This window comes from Rhinatrema bivittatum, chromosome 14 (genome assembly GCF_901001135.1).
Source record: "Rhinatrema bivittatum chromosome 14, aRhiBiv1.1, whole genome shotgun sequence".
Taxonomy (NCBI): Eukaryota; Metazoa; Chordata; class Amphibia; order Gymnophiona; family Rhinatrematidae; genus Rhinatrema; species Rhinatrema bivittatum.
This window is the reverse complement of record NC_042628.1, coordinates 63,091,476-63,111,038: the sequence shown is the minus strand read 5'-3', so window position 1 is coordinate 63,111,038 and position 19,563 is coordinate 63,091,476. Positions and strand designations below refer to the sequence as shown.

The following is a 19,563-nucleotide window of genomic DNA, read 5'->3' as shown; positions in this document are numbered from 1 at the left end:
TCTAGATGTGCGGCGAGTGCTCATGCGGTATTTGGAGGTAACTAATGCATTCAGAAGGTCGGATCACTTGTTTGTCCTGTGGCAGGGGCCCAGAAAGGGCCTACAGGCATCCAAAGCAACTATTGCTCGTTGGCTGAAGAGTTCGATCGCATCCACATATATTGGCTGTGGTAAGTCTGTTCCTGAGGGGCTCAAGGCGCACTCTTTGCGTTCTCAGGCGACTTCCTGGGCAGAAAGTCGTTTGGTTTCTAGCCAGGAGATTTGCAGAGCAGCCACGTGGAAATCATTGCATACCTTCGCTCGTCAATATCGGCTTGATGTTGGCGGCACATCAGCTGATTCCTTTGGCAGCAGTGTCATTCGAGCGGGACTCTCTGGGTCCCACCCCAATTAAGGGGGCTTGGGTACATCCCAGCAGTCTGGACTGATCCTGGTACGTACAGGTACGTACGTACAGGTACTGGTACGTACAGGGAAATTACCTGATAATTTTCGTTCCTGTAGTACCAAGGATCAGTCCAGACGCCCGCCCGTTATTGTCTATCCAGAGAGTCTGCTCCACTGGCCAGTTCTTTTTCAATATTTCAGCACGGTAGGTACCAATCCCTTTTCTTTGATTTTAGAGGGTGGTGCCTTTTTGAAGTTCTGTTAATGTTCGCCAGTTTTTGGCATGTGAGAGTTTAACTATTTGATCTAGACAGTTGCCATGGTTTATTCGTGGTTAAGTTGGCGGAGGATTGTTTTGGCTTTCTTCTGCTTTGTTATACTTTATACTGAAGGATGGCAGGTGGCACACCAGTATATCTAGGAGGTGCTTTCAGTTTTCTCTCTGACTCCATCTGCTGGAGGGGAGGCATAACCCAGCAGTCTGGACTGATCCTTGGTACTACAGGAACGAAAATTATCAGGTAAGAACATCATTTTCCTTTATCTAGGCTTGTACTCTGTCTCTTTTTCTTGGAGGGATCAAGTAAAAAAGGAAAAGAGCAGTTTGCTCGACAAGTTCAATCAGGATAGATCAGCTTGGGGAGAGTTCCTGCTCGGGCTCTCCTCCCTCCCCCCGGGCACTTGCTGACTGGCCTGTCCCTGTGTTTTTCCCTCTGTCTTTTTTAATCCTGCTGTCCGGGGGTAAGTTTGTTTCTACTCCTTTTGCAGGTTTACCTCCCTCCTTGCGCCTGACCGCTGGGGTGCATGTTAGAGACTCTAACCTCCCCCCCCCCCCCTCAATCTATCGACCCGCGGCCCCGCGATGTGACATTCCCCGGGGCCGCTGTCCGCTGGGACGTCCGATTCCCCGGTGGTCCTTTCTCTCCGGGTCGGTGGGGTTTGTGGGCGGTCCGTTTTTGAAGCTTGGCCTACAGGTGCCGAAGAAATAGCCGCGCTTCCGCGCCCCCCCCCCTCCCCCTTGCTCTCAGAATGCCGCATTCGGCGGCCTGCACTACATGCGGCCAACTTGGGGCCGCCTTTCACGGGAGGGGCTATGTACGAGCTGCCTCCCCGGTGGTGAAGGTTTCTCGCAGCAGGGAGACGCCGCCGGAGCCCGCGGACAGGACCGCGCTTCTCGTCAGCGGCAAGCCCTGTTCCCGCTGAGTGCGGGAACGGCGGCCATCTTGTTTTCTAGTGTCGATGATGCAGACTCTCAGGGGGAGGACCCGAAGGCTCTGATACCGGCGCTGCCACCCGTTTTGGCTCTGTTTTCAGAGTCGGAGCCACGTTCTCGCACAGGGGAGGTTCCAGCTTGCCCCCCCCCCCCCCCGGGGGTTCCAGCATTTTCACCTGAATTCGTGGTTTTGATGCATAATGCCTTCCTGCAGCGCAAGGCCCAGCCTTTGGATGTCACCCCGGGACTCCCACCTCCCAAGTTGGCGCGCACGGCCCCCACTCCCGGGAGGGGACCATTCCCAGGGCAGCGCCTAGCGGGGCAGAAGGTTACCAGTTCCAGCCCGGGATCCACCCGAGTCACCCCGGAGGCATCCCTCAACCCCGGTCAGTGATCAGATTCCTGACGCGTCCGGGGGACGATCCCATCTTAGGGGCTCAGATGGAAGGCGATGACCCTCGGGTCCTCCGCATCTTTCAGCCGGACGAGCAGGACGACCTGATCCCGCATATTCTACAGGAAATGGACATCGATGCCCCCCCCCCGGGACCTGATCCCAAGGTGAAGAAGGGAGATCCTCTCCTGGCGGGGTTGCGGCCGCTGGCTAGGACCTTCCCTACTCATCCCACGTTTTTGCAGTTAATTTCCAGAGAATGGGACTCCCCTGAGGCCACCTTAAAGGTCAGCAGAGCGATGGAAAAGCTCTATCCTCTCCCGGAGGAGTTCCTCAAGCTGCTCTAGGTTCCGGCGGTGGACTCCGTGGTCTTAGCTGTCACTAAGCGTACCACCATTCCGGTCACAGGCGGCACGGCGCTGAAGGATATCCAGGACAGAAAGTTGGAGGTTTACCTCAAAAGGATCTTTGAGGTTTCAGCGCTGGGGGTCTGTGCGGCCATCTGCAGCTCACTGGCGTAAAGGGCAGGGCTTCGCTGGGTCCAGCAGCTTCTCACCTCTCAGGATCTGCCAGCAGCGGAGGCCCAACAGGCAGACAGGCTGGAGGCTACGATCGCCTACGGAGCAGATGCTCTATATGATCTTCTCAGTGTCCTTTCCCGGTCTATGATGGCGGTGGTCTCGGGCCGTCGCCTCCTGTGGCTTCGTAACTGGTCGGCGGATGCCTCTTCCAAGTCTCTTCTGGGGTCGCTCCCGTTCAAAGGCAAGTTTCTTTTTGGGGAGGATCTGGACCAGATCATCAAGTCTTCGGGGAAAATGCTGTTCAGACTCCCGGAGGATCATTCTTGTTCTTCGAGAATCTTCAGTTCCTCCAGAAACCGGTTTCGGACGCAGCGTCTGTTTTGGAATACCAGGCAACAGACTCCACGGACACAGTCCTCCCGCTCGCAAACCTGGAACCGATCCTTTCGAGGGCGCAGACCCGGCAGGGATGGGCCGGGGCATAGCACTTCCTCAAAACCATCTCAATGATGTCAGGCCGACCCACGTGGCGTTCCCCAGGATAGAGGGCCGGACTGCGCTCTTCTACGAGGAGTGGGTCCACGTCACGTCGGATCAGTGGGTCTTGGATATTCTAAAACGCGGCTACGCCTTGGATTTTGTCCGCGCCCCCAGGGACAGGTTCATCTTTTCTCCATGCGGACCCCTTCACAAACAGCTGGCTGTTCGTCAGACTCTCGACCACCTCCTTTCGCTGGGGGCAATGGTCCTGGTTCCCCCCGCCGACTTGGGCCGGGGCCACTATTCCATCTATTTCGTGGTCCCCAAAAAGGAGGGCAACTTCCGTCCTATCCTGGACCTCAAGACAGTCGTCAAATCCCTCAGGGTTCCACGGTTCTGGATGGAGACTCTCCGCTCGATCCTGGCCGCAGTACACCAGGGAGAATTCCTGGCCTCCTTGGATCTCACGGAAGCGTACCTTCACATTCCGATCCACCGGGCACATCAGCACTTTCTCCGCTTCAAGATTCTAGGTCAACATTTTCAATTCCAAGCTCTCCCTTTTGGTTTGGCGACAGCTCCACGTGTCTTCACGAAGGTCATGGTGGTAGTGGCGGCTGCTCTACGCAGGGAAGGAATTCTAGTTCACCCCTACCTGGACGACTGGCTCATACGGGCAAAATCCCTAGCCCAGGGTTATCAGGCGGTCGACAGAGTGGTGCACCTGTTCCAGTCCCTGGGGTGGATCATCAACTATTCCAAGAGCAGCCTCATCCCATCCCAGTCGCTGAATTTCCTGGGAGTGTGCTTCGACTCAAAGGAGGGCAAGGTATTCTTGAAGCCGGAGCAGGCCCAGGCACTGCGCGATCAGGTTCGTCTCTTCTCTGCGCTCTCTTCGCCCACAGCTTGGGATTACTTACATGTTCTGGGAACCATGGCCTCCACTATTGATCTGGTTCCGTGGGCTTTTGCGCATTTGCGTCCTCTCCAGAAAGCTCTTCTCTCCCGCTGGAAGCCGGTGTCGCGGGATTTTCAGGTTGTCCTTCCGATCCCGCAGGCAGCACAGACCAGCCGCCTCTGGTAGCTGGACCCTCGCCACTTGGCCCGGGGCGTATCCCTGGAAATGCCGGACTGGGTAGTAGTCACCACGGATGCCAGCCTTTCGGACTGGGGAGCGGTATGTCAGTCGAGTACAACACAGGGTCTGTGGATGTAGGAGTAAGCGCAATGGCCAATAAACCGTCTGGAGACCAGAGCGGTCCGCTTAGCATTGAAGGCTTCCCCCCCCCCCCCCCCCCCCCGGTCCGCCATCGGGCGGTCAGAATCCTCTCGGACAACGCAACCACGGTGGCATACATAAATCGCCAGGGAGGCACGAGGAGCCTTCAGGTCTCCCTAGAAGTGGACAAGCTGATGCAATGGGCGGAACGCCACTTACTTCGCCTTGCGGCCTCGCACATTGTGGGAGTGGACAACGTTCAGGCGGACTTCCTAAGCCGACAAAACTTAGACCCCGGAGAATGGGAACTTTCAGAAGACGTGATGCGTCTGATTGTCTGACGTTGGGGGCCCCCCCCCCCCCCCCCCCCGAATGGACCTCATGGCCACCGCCGGCAATGCGAAGACTCCTCGCTTCTTCGGCCGCAGAAGAGAATGCGGAGCGGAGGGAGTCGACACACTGGTGTTACCATGGCCTCGGCAGATTCTCCTATATGTCTTCCCTCCGTGGCCTCTGGTGGGCAAGGTAATCCGAAGAATAGAGGTTCACCAGGGACCAGTGATTCTGGTCGCGCCGGAGTGGCCTCGACGGCCGTGGTTCACAGACCTGCTCAACCTCGTGCAGGAGGGCCCTCTTCACCTCAGTCACCTTCCACGTTTACTCGGGCAAGGACCAATATTTTTCGAGGAGGCAGATCGCTTCTGTCTTGCAGCTTGGCTTTTGAGAGGCGCAAGTTAAGACGTCGTGGGTACCCTGAGGCGGTGATATCGACCCTGATGCGAGCTCGTAAGACATCCACTTCCGTGGCTTATGTTCACGTGTGGAAGGTTTGAGACATGGTGCGTGTCACATTCCATTCAGCCAAACCACGTCTCGGTAGCGCAGATTCTCTCGTTCTTGCAGGCTGGCCTGGATAAGAGTCCAAGTTGCGGCCTTGGGCACCTTTCTTCACCACAGGAATGAGTCTCTGCTGTCATCCCATCTGGATATACTCAGTTTCCTCAAGGGGGTTAAACACTTGAAGCCGCCGATACGGCCTCCTTGTTCTTCTTGGAACCTCAACCTCGTGCTGCGCGTCCTCGGCGAACCTCCTTTTGAGCCTCTGCGTTCCGCTTCGCTTAAGGATCTCACACTCAAGACTATCTTCCTGGTAGCGATTTGTTCGTCGCGTTTCTGAATTGCAAGCGTTATCCTGCAGGGAGCCATACCTCCGTTTCACCGATGAGGGGGTCACGTTACGCACGGTTCCTTCTTTCCTTCCCAAGGTGGTTTCGACCTTTCACCTCAACCAGACGGTGGCATTACCTTCCTTTGCGTTGACAGATTCTCAGGATCTTCGCAAGCTCGATGTGAAGCGATGTCTGATGCAGTATCTGGAGATCACCAATGAGTTCCGTCTTTCCGATCACCTGTTCGTTCTTTGGTCGGGACCTAAGAAAGGATGTATGGCCTCCAAACCAACTATTGCCCGGTGGCTGAAGGAAGCAATCGTTGCCACTTATGTTGGGGAGGGACGGAACCCGCCGCCGGGACTCAAGGCTCACTCCATTTGTTCTCAAGCTACGTCGTGGGCAGTGAGTCATTCGGTATCCTTGCAGGAGATCTGCAGGGCGGCCACTTGGAAATCGCTCCATACCTTCGCGAGGCACTATCGGCTCGATGTTCGGGCACCATCTTTTGGTTCTTTTGGGGATGGGGTCATTAGAGCAGGGCTGTCTACGGCCCAACCATAATAGGGACGCTTTGGTACATCCCACCATCTGGACTGATCCTGGTACGTACAGGGAAAAGAAAATTATTCCTCACCTGCTAATTTTCGTTCCTGTAGTACCAAGGATCAGTCCAGACGCCCTCCCTGTATCTTGGGGGTTTTATGTAGGAAGCCTTTGCTTGACTCTCTCGGGGCTCCCTGGGGCCCTAGGGAGTCCTTTTTCTGGCAGTTCTGTTTGCAAGTTCCAGTTGGAGTTTTTCTTGTTCAGTTAAATACATTTTACAGTTGTTGGCTTAAGTTTGCCTCCTGTGTGTTTACTTACTTGATCCCTCCGTCTCTTCTCTTGTTTTTTTCTGGGCTTTGTTAGTCTAGTTACTGAGTATTGAGACAAGGGAGGTGGACTTATATAGCACCTCCCCCAGAAGTTTTTGTTCTGACTCCATCTGCTGGACGGGGGACATAACCCACCGCCTGGACTGATCCTGGTACTACAGGAACCAAAATTAGCAGGTGAGGAATAATTTTCTTTTGTGTTGTAATTGTATGGTAATATCTGACTGGTTCTGATTAGTGTTCTCTCTAAGGGTTGTGGCCATGAAGGGAAGGCAGTTTGTTTCCCTAAATGCAAGTTGCTTATGAGTTGTGTTTTTTTTTTTTTGTTTTTTGTTTCCACGCTAACTCAGTTTATGCCATTCGTGAGGCGGCGACCAATAACTTGAAAAAGTTGGTGGAGAAGTTTGGCAGGGAGTGGGCTCAGATCACCACCATCCCCAAAGTGCTAGCCATGTCCAATGACCCTAACTATCTGCATAGAATGACAACACTGTTTTGCATCAACGTGAGTATCCAGTGGGATGGAGGGGGAGGGAATGGCTGGTCTCTTGCTATATTGCTGTGAAGACAGCAGCAAGCCATGAAAGACCGCAAAGCAAACCTGAAACTTAGCATGGTTTAATTTTCTTAAAATCAGCATGGGAGAATAGGCTCTGGCAAGGCACTGAGGTGGGAGCTTATCCATGGGCAACCACCGTCCTGCTGGATACTGCCATCTTGCTTCAGAATATTCTCTAACTGGGCAAGCCAGTTCACACCAGTGGGTTGTGCACTCCAACCAGCAGGTAGAGATGGAGGGCAAAGACTTGCTGAAGTCACCCTCTTATAGCTCTGCTCAGGTACCAGCCAGTTTTTCGCCGTCCCCAGCAAACTGACATGCATCCATGCTTGTGGATCTTGGCCTGCCTGGATTGAAAAGGCCAGTTTGACCATCTGTGATGAAAGCAGTAGCTCCCTCCCTCAGTTGAGTGTCTGAGAACCAATCTCAGGAGACAAGCAAAAAATAAAGGATAGGAGTGAGGTGAAGGCAGCAGCCTGTCTGTCAGTTCCCTCTTTCTGCAGAAGCTGAGTCAGACAAGGAGGTCTTGGGGTCAGCCCTGCTGCGTAGTCCTTTTTTCCGTCGATAAGCAGGCTGAATTAGCCATGCTGTTTGTGTGACAGCATCTGGCGTTCCCTGTATGTACCCGGATCAGTCCAGACCATGGGTTGAGCCTCCTGTCCAGCAGATAGAGACAGAGCAAAACTGAAACTGTATCCTATATCAGGACAGAGCCTATCCTGCAGCCCTTCAGTATTTGTCTGTCTCCAGCAGATGCCAGACAGCTCACCCTGCGGTTCCCTGTTAGCTGCCCTTACCCTTTGGGGTCCTTTCCTTCTTTTTTCTTGGGCAGCAAGGTCAAGCAAGTATTATCTAGAGTTAATTCTCTTTATTTTTTAATTTTTTAATTTTGTGAATTTTATTTATTCTGTCAGGGAGACAGTACTGTCTCCCTCACTCTTGGGGGGCCTAGGGGGGGCTTGCCCCTTGACTTGTTCAGCCTAGGCTCCCTCCCCGGTGACCTTTTTATTGTGGGGCAATACTGGTGGTGCCAGTCACTCCCCCCTGTACCTTCTGCCTTGCCTCGAGATGACTATTCCTTGGGTGCTCTGACAGGGGTGATTTATTCCCCTGCTTGCTGAAAAAAAAAAATAATATTGAAAGCAGAAGATATTTACCTTTGGTGTCTTTCAAGGCCCCAGAGAGGCTGAGGTACTTTTTGTAAATTTGTGTCTGCCTCAGCATTGGGAGAGTGCAGGGTTCGATCTCCTGCACTTCTCCCCGGGGGGTCCTGGCTCAGCTGTTTTTGCTCTCTCGCGGTTGCTATTCCTGCCTCAATGCCGCGTTCTCACATATGCCTAGCCTGTGGAGGGCTGCAGGGTAGGCTGTGTACTGATGTAGGATACACTTTCAGTTTTGGTCTGTCTCCATCTGCTGGACAGGAGGCTCAACCCATGGTCTGGACTGATCTGTGGTACTACAGGAACGAAAATTAACAGGTAAGAACTAATTTTCCTCTCTTGTGGACTTGCCCCCTTCAAAGTCAGCTTTGATCTACTGTGCCTGTGCAGCACTGGTTTTCTCAGTCTTCGTTTTCCGCACTCAGCCAAGGACGATTTTTATTTTCTCCGTCTCATCGTGAGAGTTTTTCTTCTTTCGCGCTAGCCATACCCCAAAATGCACTTTTCAATACTAACCAGCATGTCCAAAAAGCCTGGGTTTAAGTATTGTCAGTGCGATCACATAATGTCTGTCACTGGCAACCACAATTAACTGCTACCTCTGACTCGGCCCAGATCACGACCAGGCGTTGTGTCTAGACTGTAGCACCATGTCTCCACGGATGCAGAGGGCAGTGAAGATAGTTCTTCTCCGGGGAAAGGAGGGAGCTTCCTCCCCTTCGGGGAGCTAAGCGCCCTCCCCAAGGCGCTCAATACACTCTTCCCTTGGCCCTAAAACTGCAGCCCACAATGTCCACAGGAGATCTTAATCAATGGAGCCGCATGTAAATTCAAAGGGCAAGCATTTGGCAGCAGTGAAGGAACGTTGCTTCGGCACCTGGAAAACCCAAGCCAAGGCCCGTGGGTTATCCTAAACATGATTCGGACGCATGTGCATTGTCTGCGCCGTCGAAAGCTTTGCACCGACCAGACAGTCTATCGAGCTCTAAATGCCTGCAGGATGCATCCACACAAGCGACAAGGAAGTCATGTGATGAAGGTGACTGCATCACTTTTGCCTCAACCCACGAAGCATCAGTGCAGACATCGAAGCGGATGCCAACTCAGGGGTGTTCGCAAGTTGCCGCACGCACCAAGACGCACAGCCTATCGACGCAGACATGACGTCTCTCCACACATTACATCTCTCCACACATTACGCCTTCACGATGCGCTTCCCAGATTTCTCAATGCATGCATTGTTCAAAGGTGTCGGCAGATGAAGATCCACTTTTTCTGATGAGGGGGATGAGTCCCAAAGGCTCCAAAGCACACATCGCAAGAAAAAGACTAGATCCTACATCACAGACTCATTCTGTAAGAAATAAAACACACTATTCCCTCTTGGGAATAGTAATAATACTGTGAACAGCAAAGTTTTTTTCAGCAGAAGAAATATTTATTTCATTTGCCAAATGGATGCTTCCAACAGAGAATGTCTGGAGCAGGCACACACCTTTGAGATAAGCCCATGCTTCTTATTCTTTTTCAACATTCCTCTCTCTAGTTTTGCGGTTAGCGCCTCTTGGCATATTCTTCATCATATTCTTGCCACCAGTGACAGGCCTGGCCTTGCTTTTTCTGCTAGAGGCTGGCACAAGGGAGGGGTATTGGGGGGGGTTGCTGCTCTCTCCTTTTACTGATCATAGCGATATCTCTTAACTGCACCTGCTTCCTTTGGAACATAGGGAGGGGGTTTGTACTGAGGGAGTTGCGCTCAGCCCAGCTTCTCTTGGCATGTACAAATAGCAGAAGTGAAGCTAACTGCTTCTGTAGAAGGAGGTGACGTTTACCAGAGCTGTGCAGGCTAATTCGTGACTTTGGTTCTCTGTAGCCCTTACATAGGCCTGGCTCCTGCTTACAGGTTCATGGTGTGGCCTTCAGGACATGGTGGGATTTAATTTCAGATAATGTGTTTCTAATAGGGGGTTTCTGGGGCATGTGCTTTGGCTCTGCTGGAACCAGCAATTCTGCACAGCCTGTCTCTGTTTCCTCTTTCTGCAGAAGCTGGGTCAGACAAGCGAAATGATTTCTATAGACTAGGATTACTCTTTCTTTCTTAACTTCTAAGCAAATGCTGCAATTTTAGTTCTGTCTACTGTTTTTAGCAAAGTTACAAATACATTTCTAGTGTCTGTTCTTCCTGCCCTATTTTGGCAGTGTTCTGAATTAATTTTCTAGCAGCATTCTTATTTCTTATAGCAACATAGAGTAGGTCTTTAATATCAGACACACAAAACAACTTAAAGCACCTTTTTCCTAGCATGTAGCAGATGGACTCAGAACCAATGGGTATAGTGTACTCGTGCTAGCAGTTGGAGCCGGATCAGATTTCAATCTGACGTCAGCCCCTAGTACATATACCCTGCAGGAAGTGCAGATCCTCGGTATTTTCCATCTCCATAGCAGTTAGGAGCTATCTGCACGCTCTTCGAGCGTTGGAACCAAATTTAAAGAAGAAAATTCTATTGAAGACGAGCCCCGCTCTCCTGCGGTGATACCCTCGGGTCCCTCCCCCAGTCGAGATTCCCGAGGTGATTTTCGTGATCCCTCGGAGGTGAGCCTCGGTCCGGCGGCCGAATCGCGGCGGGACCTAGCCCCTGAAGGATCGGGCACAGCATAGAGGCAGCCTCGGTCCAGCGGCCGAATCGCGGCGAGGACTTACAGCCACCGAGCGAGAGGAGTTCGGGCGCAGCTGAGAGGCAGCGGGTGCACCTCAAAAGCGGCGGTGAAGGTAGTTGCCCTCTCCCCCCGCAGCCGGAGATCCCCCGGGTTGAGACCGGGAAGCGCCGAAGATAAGGTAAGGTAGAAATCTTTACTTGTGCCGGTCTCCGAGGATTGAGGACGAGCGCAGGCCATCGGCCGAAGCCAGCGCCACCGGGTTGATTCGCCCTAGCAGGGCCAGACCCTGGCATTTCCAAGGGCCTTCCCACGTGGAGACCCTCCGAGGTAGTCGCCATCTTGCCCGCATGGTTGCCGTCGCCATCTTGGCCTTATTCGCGCCGTTCACATCGCCGCCCGGCCTAGCGCACAAACCTACTTCTGCGCGTAAGTTATACGCACAAGAACCCTTGGACGCATAAGCGATGCGCGCAAGTCCCGGTCGCACGGACCATGCACACTCGACTACCCGCGCGCACATCCCGGGTTAAGCGCTCAGATACGCGTGCAAACCCCGGTTAAGCACAGATACGCGCGCACGCGGCCAGGCGCCCCAGAGCGAAACATGTACGCGCAGGCAACCTCGACACCTCCAATAACGGAAGTAAAATCCCTAGGCCTCTGCTCAGCATGCCACCTCAGGGCCGCCCAGAGCCAGGAAGCCGATGCCTTATGCGCCCAATGCGAGGAGGCCCTGGGAGATCCACCTCAGGCTCAGTCTCGCCCAGGGCCGGGGACTAGCTCTTCAGGGAGCTCCCTGGAGCTAGCAACCCCCAGCGGGACCCCCTCTCAGCCGGAGGCTCCCAGGGAAGTAGCGCCACTCAGTGTGGACCCCTCGTCTATTTCTTGGGTGGAACTCTTCAAGGGGATTCATGCCTTTGTCCGAATGCAAACGGATTCCCGGGCGGACCAACCACATACGACGCAGGAGGACCCCTATGCCCCAGGCCCCTCAAGACCTAGGCATAGGCTTTTACCGCCAAGTAGTCCCACCTTCAGGATTACGGACATCTCAGAAGAAGAAGTCGAACCCCTAGAAGAAGGAGAACTCCCCCCAGGGACAGAACCCCACCGAACCATGAGACTGTTCTTCACAAGGGAGGAGCTCCCGGATCTGGTCTCCCAATGCCTGGCGGAGCTGGCGATTCCGGATTCAGAAACCCAGGGGGATCCCGAGGAGAACCCATTTCTGGAAGGCCTTCGACAGACCTCCCTTCATTTCCCGCTCTTGTGAGCCGCTCAACAGCTAATTGACCTGGAATGGAACACCCCAGAGTCTGCCTTTAAAGGGGGGCGGACCTTGGCCAGCTTGTACCCCCTGGATCCAGCAACCAGAGACATGCTCACTTGCCCTAGAGTGGATGCCATGGTCTGCGCAGTCTCCAAGCGCACCACCATTCTGGTAGAGGGAGGAGCAGCACTCAAGGACACGCATGACCGGCGGCCAGAAGTCATGCTTAAACAGTCATTTGACATGGCCGCTATGTCTCTTCAGATTGCGGCCTGCTGCACCGTGGTGACACGTGCCTGCTTATCCCAGGCCAGGAACGGCACCCCGGGAGATATCCTGGACCCAGCGCTATCCTTTCTAACGGACGCATCCTCAGACCTTGTACGCACAGCGGCCAGAGGAGTATCATCGGCGGTGGCGGCCAGGAGACAGCTCTGGCTCAGAAGCTGGTCGGCCGACCCATCTTCCAAAACACGCCTCACAAGGATGCCCTTCAAAGGAACACTTCTGTTCGGCAGCGATTTAGAAAAGATGGCGGGCAAATGGGGCGAATCCCCAGTACCGCGCCTTCCGGAAGACAAGTCAAGGAGAGCCCAGCAACAGCCTTCCAGGGGCAGAAGCTCGCAGCGCTTCAACCCATACAGGAGCAGCTACCAGGCGCCCCGCCCTCCGGGCAGGAACCAATCCTTTCGGAACAAGCACAACAAGAGGGGAAACAGCTCGGGCTCAGGGCCCGGACGCGCTCCGCAATGAGAATCAGCCGACCCATCCAAGGGAAGCCATAGGGGGCAGACTGGCCCTATTCTATCAAAGATGGGTCGAGATAACTTCGGACAAGTGGGTCCTAGCCATCATCCGGGAAGGGTACTACCTGGGCTTCATTCGCACCCCCCCGGATAAGTTTGTGGAGTCCCCCTGCCACGACCCCACCAAAAAGGCGGCAGTGGAAGTTACACTGGCCAGGCTACTGAACCTCGAGGCCATAACTCCGGTACCTCCTCAGGAGATAAACTCTGGTCATTATTCCATATATTTTCTCATTCCCAAGAAAGAGGGAACGTTCCGACCAATCCTGGACCTCAAATCCGTAAACAGATACCTGAAGGTCCCCCGCTTCCGCATGGAAACCCTGAGATCCGTAATACAGGCAATACAGCCGGGAGAGTTCCTCACCTCCCTGGACCTGTCAGGTGTACCTGCACATCCCAATTCATCAGGAACACCAGCGTTACCTACGTTTCAAGATCCTGGGCCATCACTACCAGTTCCAGGCCCTACCCTTCGGGCTAGCCACAGCACCATGGACGTTCACCAAGGTGATAGTGGTAGTGGCGGCAATACTGCGGAAGGAAGGAGTCCTCGTACATCCTTACTTGGACGACTGGCTGATCAGGGCAAAGTCACCAGAGGAAAGCATCCAATCAACCAACAGAGTCAAGTCTCTACTGGAGAGCCTCGGATGGGTGGTCAACACGAACAAGAGTTCCCTGCAGCCCTCACAATCGTTGGAGTACCTGGGGGTCCACTTCGACACCAAGGAAGACAAAGTCAGCCTGACTCCCACAAGGAGATCAAAACTGTGGAACCGGTTGCAATCCTTGATGAGCGACCCTCGCCCCACTGCATGGGATTACCTGCAGGCCCTAGGGCTGATGGCATCCACACTGTAAGTGGTCCCCTGGGCGAGGGCCCACATGAGGCCTCTACAACACTCACTGCTGTCCCGTTGGAACCCACGGTCGCACAACTATACCGTACGCTTAGCCCTCCCGGGCACAGTTCGGACCAAACTACACTGGTGGTTGCAGCCCAGCCACATGAACGAGGCTCAAGACTACCATCCCCAACCTGGACTCTGCTAACTACAGATGCCAGCCTATGGGGATGGGGAGCACACTACGAGGAATTAACTGCCCAAGGGCAGTGGAACACAGAAGAGGCAGGATGGAACATCAGTCGCCTGCATGCGGTTCGCCCAAAGACTCCGAGGCAAAGCGGTCAGGGTGATGTCCGACAATGCCACAACGGTTGCCTACATCAACAGACAAGGGGGAGCCAGAAGCCAACAGGTGTCACTGGAGATAAACCCACTGATGGCATGGGCGGAAGCAAATCTACAGGAGATCGCCGCCGCCCACATCGCCGGGAAGGACAACATCACGGCGGACTTCCTCAGCAGAGAAAGTCTAGACCAGGAGAATGGAAGCTGTCTCCCGCAGCCTTCCGGATGATAGTAAACCGGTGGGGAACATCAGAAATGGACCTTCTGGCGAACAGAACCAACGCCCAAGTACCCAGATATTTCAGCCACAAGCGGGATCTACAATTCCAAGGGATCGATGCCCTGGTGCAGGCCTGGCCACGGGGGACCCTACTATACGCCTTCCCGCCGTGGCCCCTCTTGGGCGCAATCATTCACAAGATACAGCTACACAAGGGACTAGTTCTTCTGGTGGCCCCGGATTGGCCAAGAAGACCGTGGTACGCAGACATGAGAAGACTGCTGGCAGGGAACCCTCTACCCCTGCCCCCTCTCAGGGACCTGCTACAACAGGGTCCGATCTTCCACGAGGACCCAGCTCAATTCTCTCTTACGGTCTGGCCATTGAAGGGCTCGCCTGAAGAAGAGCGGATACTCGGGGGCGGTAATAGACACCCTCCTCTGAGCATGCAAGTTCTCCACATCCTTAACATACATAAGGATCTGGAGAATATTTGAAGCCTGGTGCGAAGATCACGCCATCAAGACAGGTTCACTTAAAGTTCCCGTGATGCTGGAGTTCCTACAGAGCGGGCTCCAAAAAGGACTGTCCCTCAACTCCATCAAGGTACAGGTGGCAGCACTGGCATGCTTCGGCACCAGGGGCGAGAGCGATAGCCTAGCCTCTCACCCGGATGTGTCACGTTTCCTGAAAGGAGTCAAACACATTCGTCCACCCCTGAAGTGGCTGGTACCTCTGGAATCTCAACCTAGTCTTGGACTTCCTATCGGGAACCACCTTCAGACCTCTTCGAGGGCTATCACTCCATCAGCTGACCCTGAAGATTGTCTTCCTACTGGCAGTTTGCTCAGCGTGACGCATATCTGAACTACAAGCGCTGTCTTGCCGTGAACCCTTTCTCAGGTTCACTCTGGGATCCATCCAGCTGCGCACAGTACCGTCATTCCTCCCCAAAGTGGTCTCCCACTTCCATCTGAACCAGACCATCTCGCTCCCGTCGGCGGGAGCCCTGAAGAATTCGGAAGAAGCCCGTAGTCTGCGTCACCTCAACGTTGGCAGAATCCTTTCCAGATACCTGGAAATGTCAGAACCTGTACGGAAGACGGACCACCTTTTCGTCCTTCACAGCGGAAAAAAACTAGGGGAAGCAGCCTCGCGGGCAACCATAGCCCAATGGATCAAGGAAGTTATTAAGGCGGCCTACGTAGAAGCAGGGAAACCTCCGCCTCTACAGATCAAGGCCCATTCGACCAGAGCCCAGGCAGCATCCTGGGCAGAAACAAGAATGATGTCACCCGCCGAGATTTGCAGGGCGGCGACATGGTCCTCCATCCATACCTTCTCCAGATTCTACCGTCTGGATGTTCAGGCCCGGGAGGACACGGCATTTGCAAGGGCAATACTGAGTGGGTCACAGGCAGCCTCCCACCCGGTTCGGAAGTAGCTTTTATACATCCCATTGGTTCTGAGTCCATCTGCTACACACTAGGAAATGGAGAAATTACTTACCTGATAATTTTGTTTTCCTTAGTGTAGACAGATGGACTCAGCAGCCCGCCCTTGGCTGCCGTCACGCATGGTATTGCAAATAATTCAAGGGTAAGCCTCCTTTTCGTTTAAGAACATAAGAAAATGCCATACTGGGTCAGACCAAGGGTCCATCAAGCCCAGCATCCTGTTTCCAACAGTGGCCAATCCAGGCCATAAGAACCTGGCAAGTACCCAAAAACTAAGTCTATTCCATGTAACCATTGCTGGGTGGAGACCTAGGTCTCCACCCAGCTGGGTGTCGACGCTTTCCGGTTGAGCTCCCTGGCGGTCTCCAGCTATACTCAATCGACCAGTTCAAATTAATCCAGTTAATCAAGTTATAACGTTTATATAGTTACGAAGTTATACAAGTTAATCAAATTAACCAATCGGTCAGTCAAACATATATCCACAATGCTTTGCAAGGAAGAATACTGAGGATCTGCACTTCTTGCAGGGGTATATGTACTAGGGGCTGACGTCAGATTGAAATCTGATCTGTCTCCAACTGCTAGCATGAGTACACTATACTCGTTGGTTCTGAGTCCATCTGTCTACACTAAGGAAAACGAAATTATCAGGTAAGTAATTTCTCCAATATCCATTATTCTCTATGTAATAGCAACATTCTAAGCATTTCTCACAATGCTAAGCAGGTGTGGACCTGATTCTAGACATCTTGTCACAGCCACCTTGGGCTTCTCCTCCCAAACCTGTAACGGTCAATTTCAGGTCTTCCTCCTCACAGGGAAACCATACTGTCTATTCAGATTTGTCTTCAGTGCTACATTCTTCAGGAGGAACTTTCTCCGAGAGACAGACTAGTTGCATGAGATAAAGGTTCCTGGGACCAGACAGAACCCTCCTCAGATATCCTGTCTGCGGCTATACGTCCTTGTGGGAAATGGTCTCCGGATTTCGTAGTTTTAGAGAAACAGCAGCACCCTTTGGATCCACCTCCAAGTCTATCCCAACAGGCCATGGATCAAATTTTGATCATCATAAGGAATCTATTCTCTTTGCATCCAGAAATTCTGTCCCTGCATTTTCTGGATCTGAATGGGGAAGGGCTTCAGACCATGTCCTTTCCTCTTCAGTGGCATCTGTATCCCCATCTCGAGATAAGTGGGAGGAGTTTCATCTGCCGTCACCTCAGTTAGTCCACCCAGACTCTCCGCCAGACCTTTCACCTACCAGCTCGACTGTTATCCCATCCAAACTTCCCAGAAGAACCTCCAGACCACTCTTCTCTTCCAGAGGATCTAACCTGTTCATAGTTTGTGGAGAAGCTGGGCAATATGCAGGGGTGGAAGTCTGGAAACTCCCTGACCCTCAAGAGGAATTCTTTGGGATCCTAGAGGTGCCATCTGAACCTTCGGCTCTGCATTCCCATAAGGTGCTCGATGTAGTGCTGGCAAAAATGTGGGAGTCCTTACTCCAACTTCCTGGTTTCCAGGAATTTGGATTTAAATTTTAGATTACAAAAGTCCTGGACTAGAGAGTCCAACTTCCGCATGCGTCAGTGGTTGTAGAATTGGTGATGAAAAGTGCTAAGAAATCAAGGCTGCATGCGTCTGCTCCTCCAGTGAGGGAACAAACTGATGACTTCGCCAAGAAAACCTTTCAAAGTGCAATGTGAACATCCTTGTTCCAGCAGCACCAATTTTATATGGTCCAGTACCTCTATGAATGCCCCCAGTTATTATTGAAGCCATTCTTAGTTCAGAAACAGGCCATCAACTCTTGCCTCAACCTTTTTATGATCTGGAAGAGGGGTTTCAGCATTTGCTGAGTGCAGTCTGTCCTTCAAACCCTCTTCCTGAACTTCTACCACCGCCATTGCTGCTCGTCTGATAGGTTGGCTCCGTTCTAGCTCCATTAGGGAAGACGTTCATGACAGGCTGGCAAATCTGTCGTGCTCAGACAAGAACCTGTTTTGGCGACAGGCTGAAGGACACAGTATCCCAAATCAAAGAACAAAACGTGGCAGTGCAGTCTTTGTTGTCGACATTGGACTCTCAGGTCACAGCGAAGAGATTTTAACATCAATATCGCAAGCCTTTACTATTATCAGCGAAAACCGATCAAGCAGTTCCAGCTATTCAGGCCTCGGACATACCAATAGTTTCAGCAATCTCGTACACAATCCCAGCCTGCTCAACCTAGGGGATGTCAGAGGGACCGCAAGCAACAAAAGCCCTCGCAGCCAACAATCCCAAAACCCGCTCAGTCTTTTTGAAGCTAGCCCAGCCACAGCCTCACTTGCAGTGGGAAGTAGGATACACCATTTTCCTTGGAGTGGAGTTGAATCACCTCAGATCAGTGGGCCCTAAAGATTGCCACAGGAGTTGTCATCTGAATTTCACCATTAAGTCTTCCCTTCTTCGTTATGCCAGCTAGTTGAAGGATGTTTCTCTTCTGGAGCAAGAGGTCCAAACCTTACTCTGACAGCAGGCCATCCAACCGATAGCCAAACACCGAATCTATACCGGTTACTGCTCCCAGTACTTCCTTATTCTGAAACACTGGGGAGGTCTCCAACCTATTCTAGACCTACGGTCCCTCAACAGGCACCTTCAGAAAAGAGACATTCAAGATGATATCCCTCAAGTTGGTCCTTCCATTCATTCAGAGGAACGATTAGATGTGATGTTTGGATCTCAAAGATGCCAACACCCTTCCTGCTGGCAGTTCTGTGCTTCTAGGTGGCTTTGAAGCACTACCAATACAAAGTTCTACACTTTAGCCTTTCCTCGGCTCCCAGAGTTTTCACAATGTTTGGCTGCGACAGTGGCATATCTAAGACGCCAGGGAATCCGGGTGTTTTCTGATCTGAATGACTGGCTGATAGTCTCCCCCAACCAGTTATCCCTTCGAGAACATCTGAAAACAATCACTTGCCTAGAGTCTCTATGATTCCTCATCAACTACGAGAAGTCAGTACTCAAACATATACTGCAAGTCATAAGAGCCAGGGAAGACTGTGTCCAGTCTCATGCCTTCCTTCTGCAGGAGGTCAAGAGGGATTCATCTGTGTACAGATTTACTTCGCAGATCGGTTGTCACAGTGCGCCAGCTGCATGGCAGCAGCCATTCATGTAGTATCTCACACTCACCTTCATATGCAGCGCCTTCGGTGGGGCTTGAAGTCTGTGGACCCAATATTGCCAACCAATGACACACACACACAAAAAAAAAAGTAACCTTATTAGACTCCTTGCGAAGAGACATTCATTAGTGGTTGGAACAGGGGGTCCTAAACATAGGATCCCCCTCTTCAGGAGTCCCCCCCACAGTCTCATCCTCACCACAGACATACCCACTCAAAGTTGGGGGGGGGGGGGCTAATCTTCCTCCAACGACCATAGGCCTTGTCTTGTAGTGAACAGTCCTACCAAATCAATCTACTGGAACTCAGAGCCTTGAGAGACGCTCTAATGGCCTTTGCTCATCTACTATGAGACCATGCATTTGTGATTCACACAGACAATCAGGTGGCCGTGTTCTACGTGAACAAGCAGGGGGGGCTTGGGCTCTTGGCTCCTTTTCAGAGAGGCAGTATAGATCTGGGAGTAGGCCATCACTCAATGACCCTAAAGGAGACATTTACCCAGAATAGCAAATATGTTGGCAGATCGCCTAAGCAGAACCTTCCACCCTCACAAATTATCCCTCAACCATTCCGTGGCCAACAGGATCTTCCTACGGTGAGGTCAACCTTGGTTGGATCTTTTCGCCACTGAACAAAATCAGAAAGTAGCACAGTTCTATTCGGTCCGTCCCAGCCGACTCTGGAAGAGTTAGGATGCCTTTTCTCATGTCTTGGTCGACAGACTTCTTATATGTTTTTCCCCCAATTCCTCTCTCATCTTAAGGACAGGCCAGACGACGATCAGGGACAGC

The 19,563-nt window shown here is 52.6% G+C and overlaps 1 protein-coding gene across 2 annotated transcripts in view; it reads left to right on the top strand.

Annotated features, from left to right (window-relative positions):
• Positions 1–19,563, top strand: part of LOC115075698 (serine/threonine-protein phosphatase 2A 65 kDa regulatory subunit A alpha isoform) — a 206,558-nt gene that overhangs the window by 113,041 nt on the left and 73,954 nt on the right. For both annotated transcript variants that reach the window (XM_029576335.1, XM_029576336.1), the window contains one exon: positions 6,609–6,763. In XM_029576335.1, the coding sequence (XP_029432195.1) occupies positions 6,609–6,763 (155 nt within the window). The remainder of the gene's footprint in view (positions 1–6,608; positions 6,764–19,563) is intronic.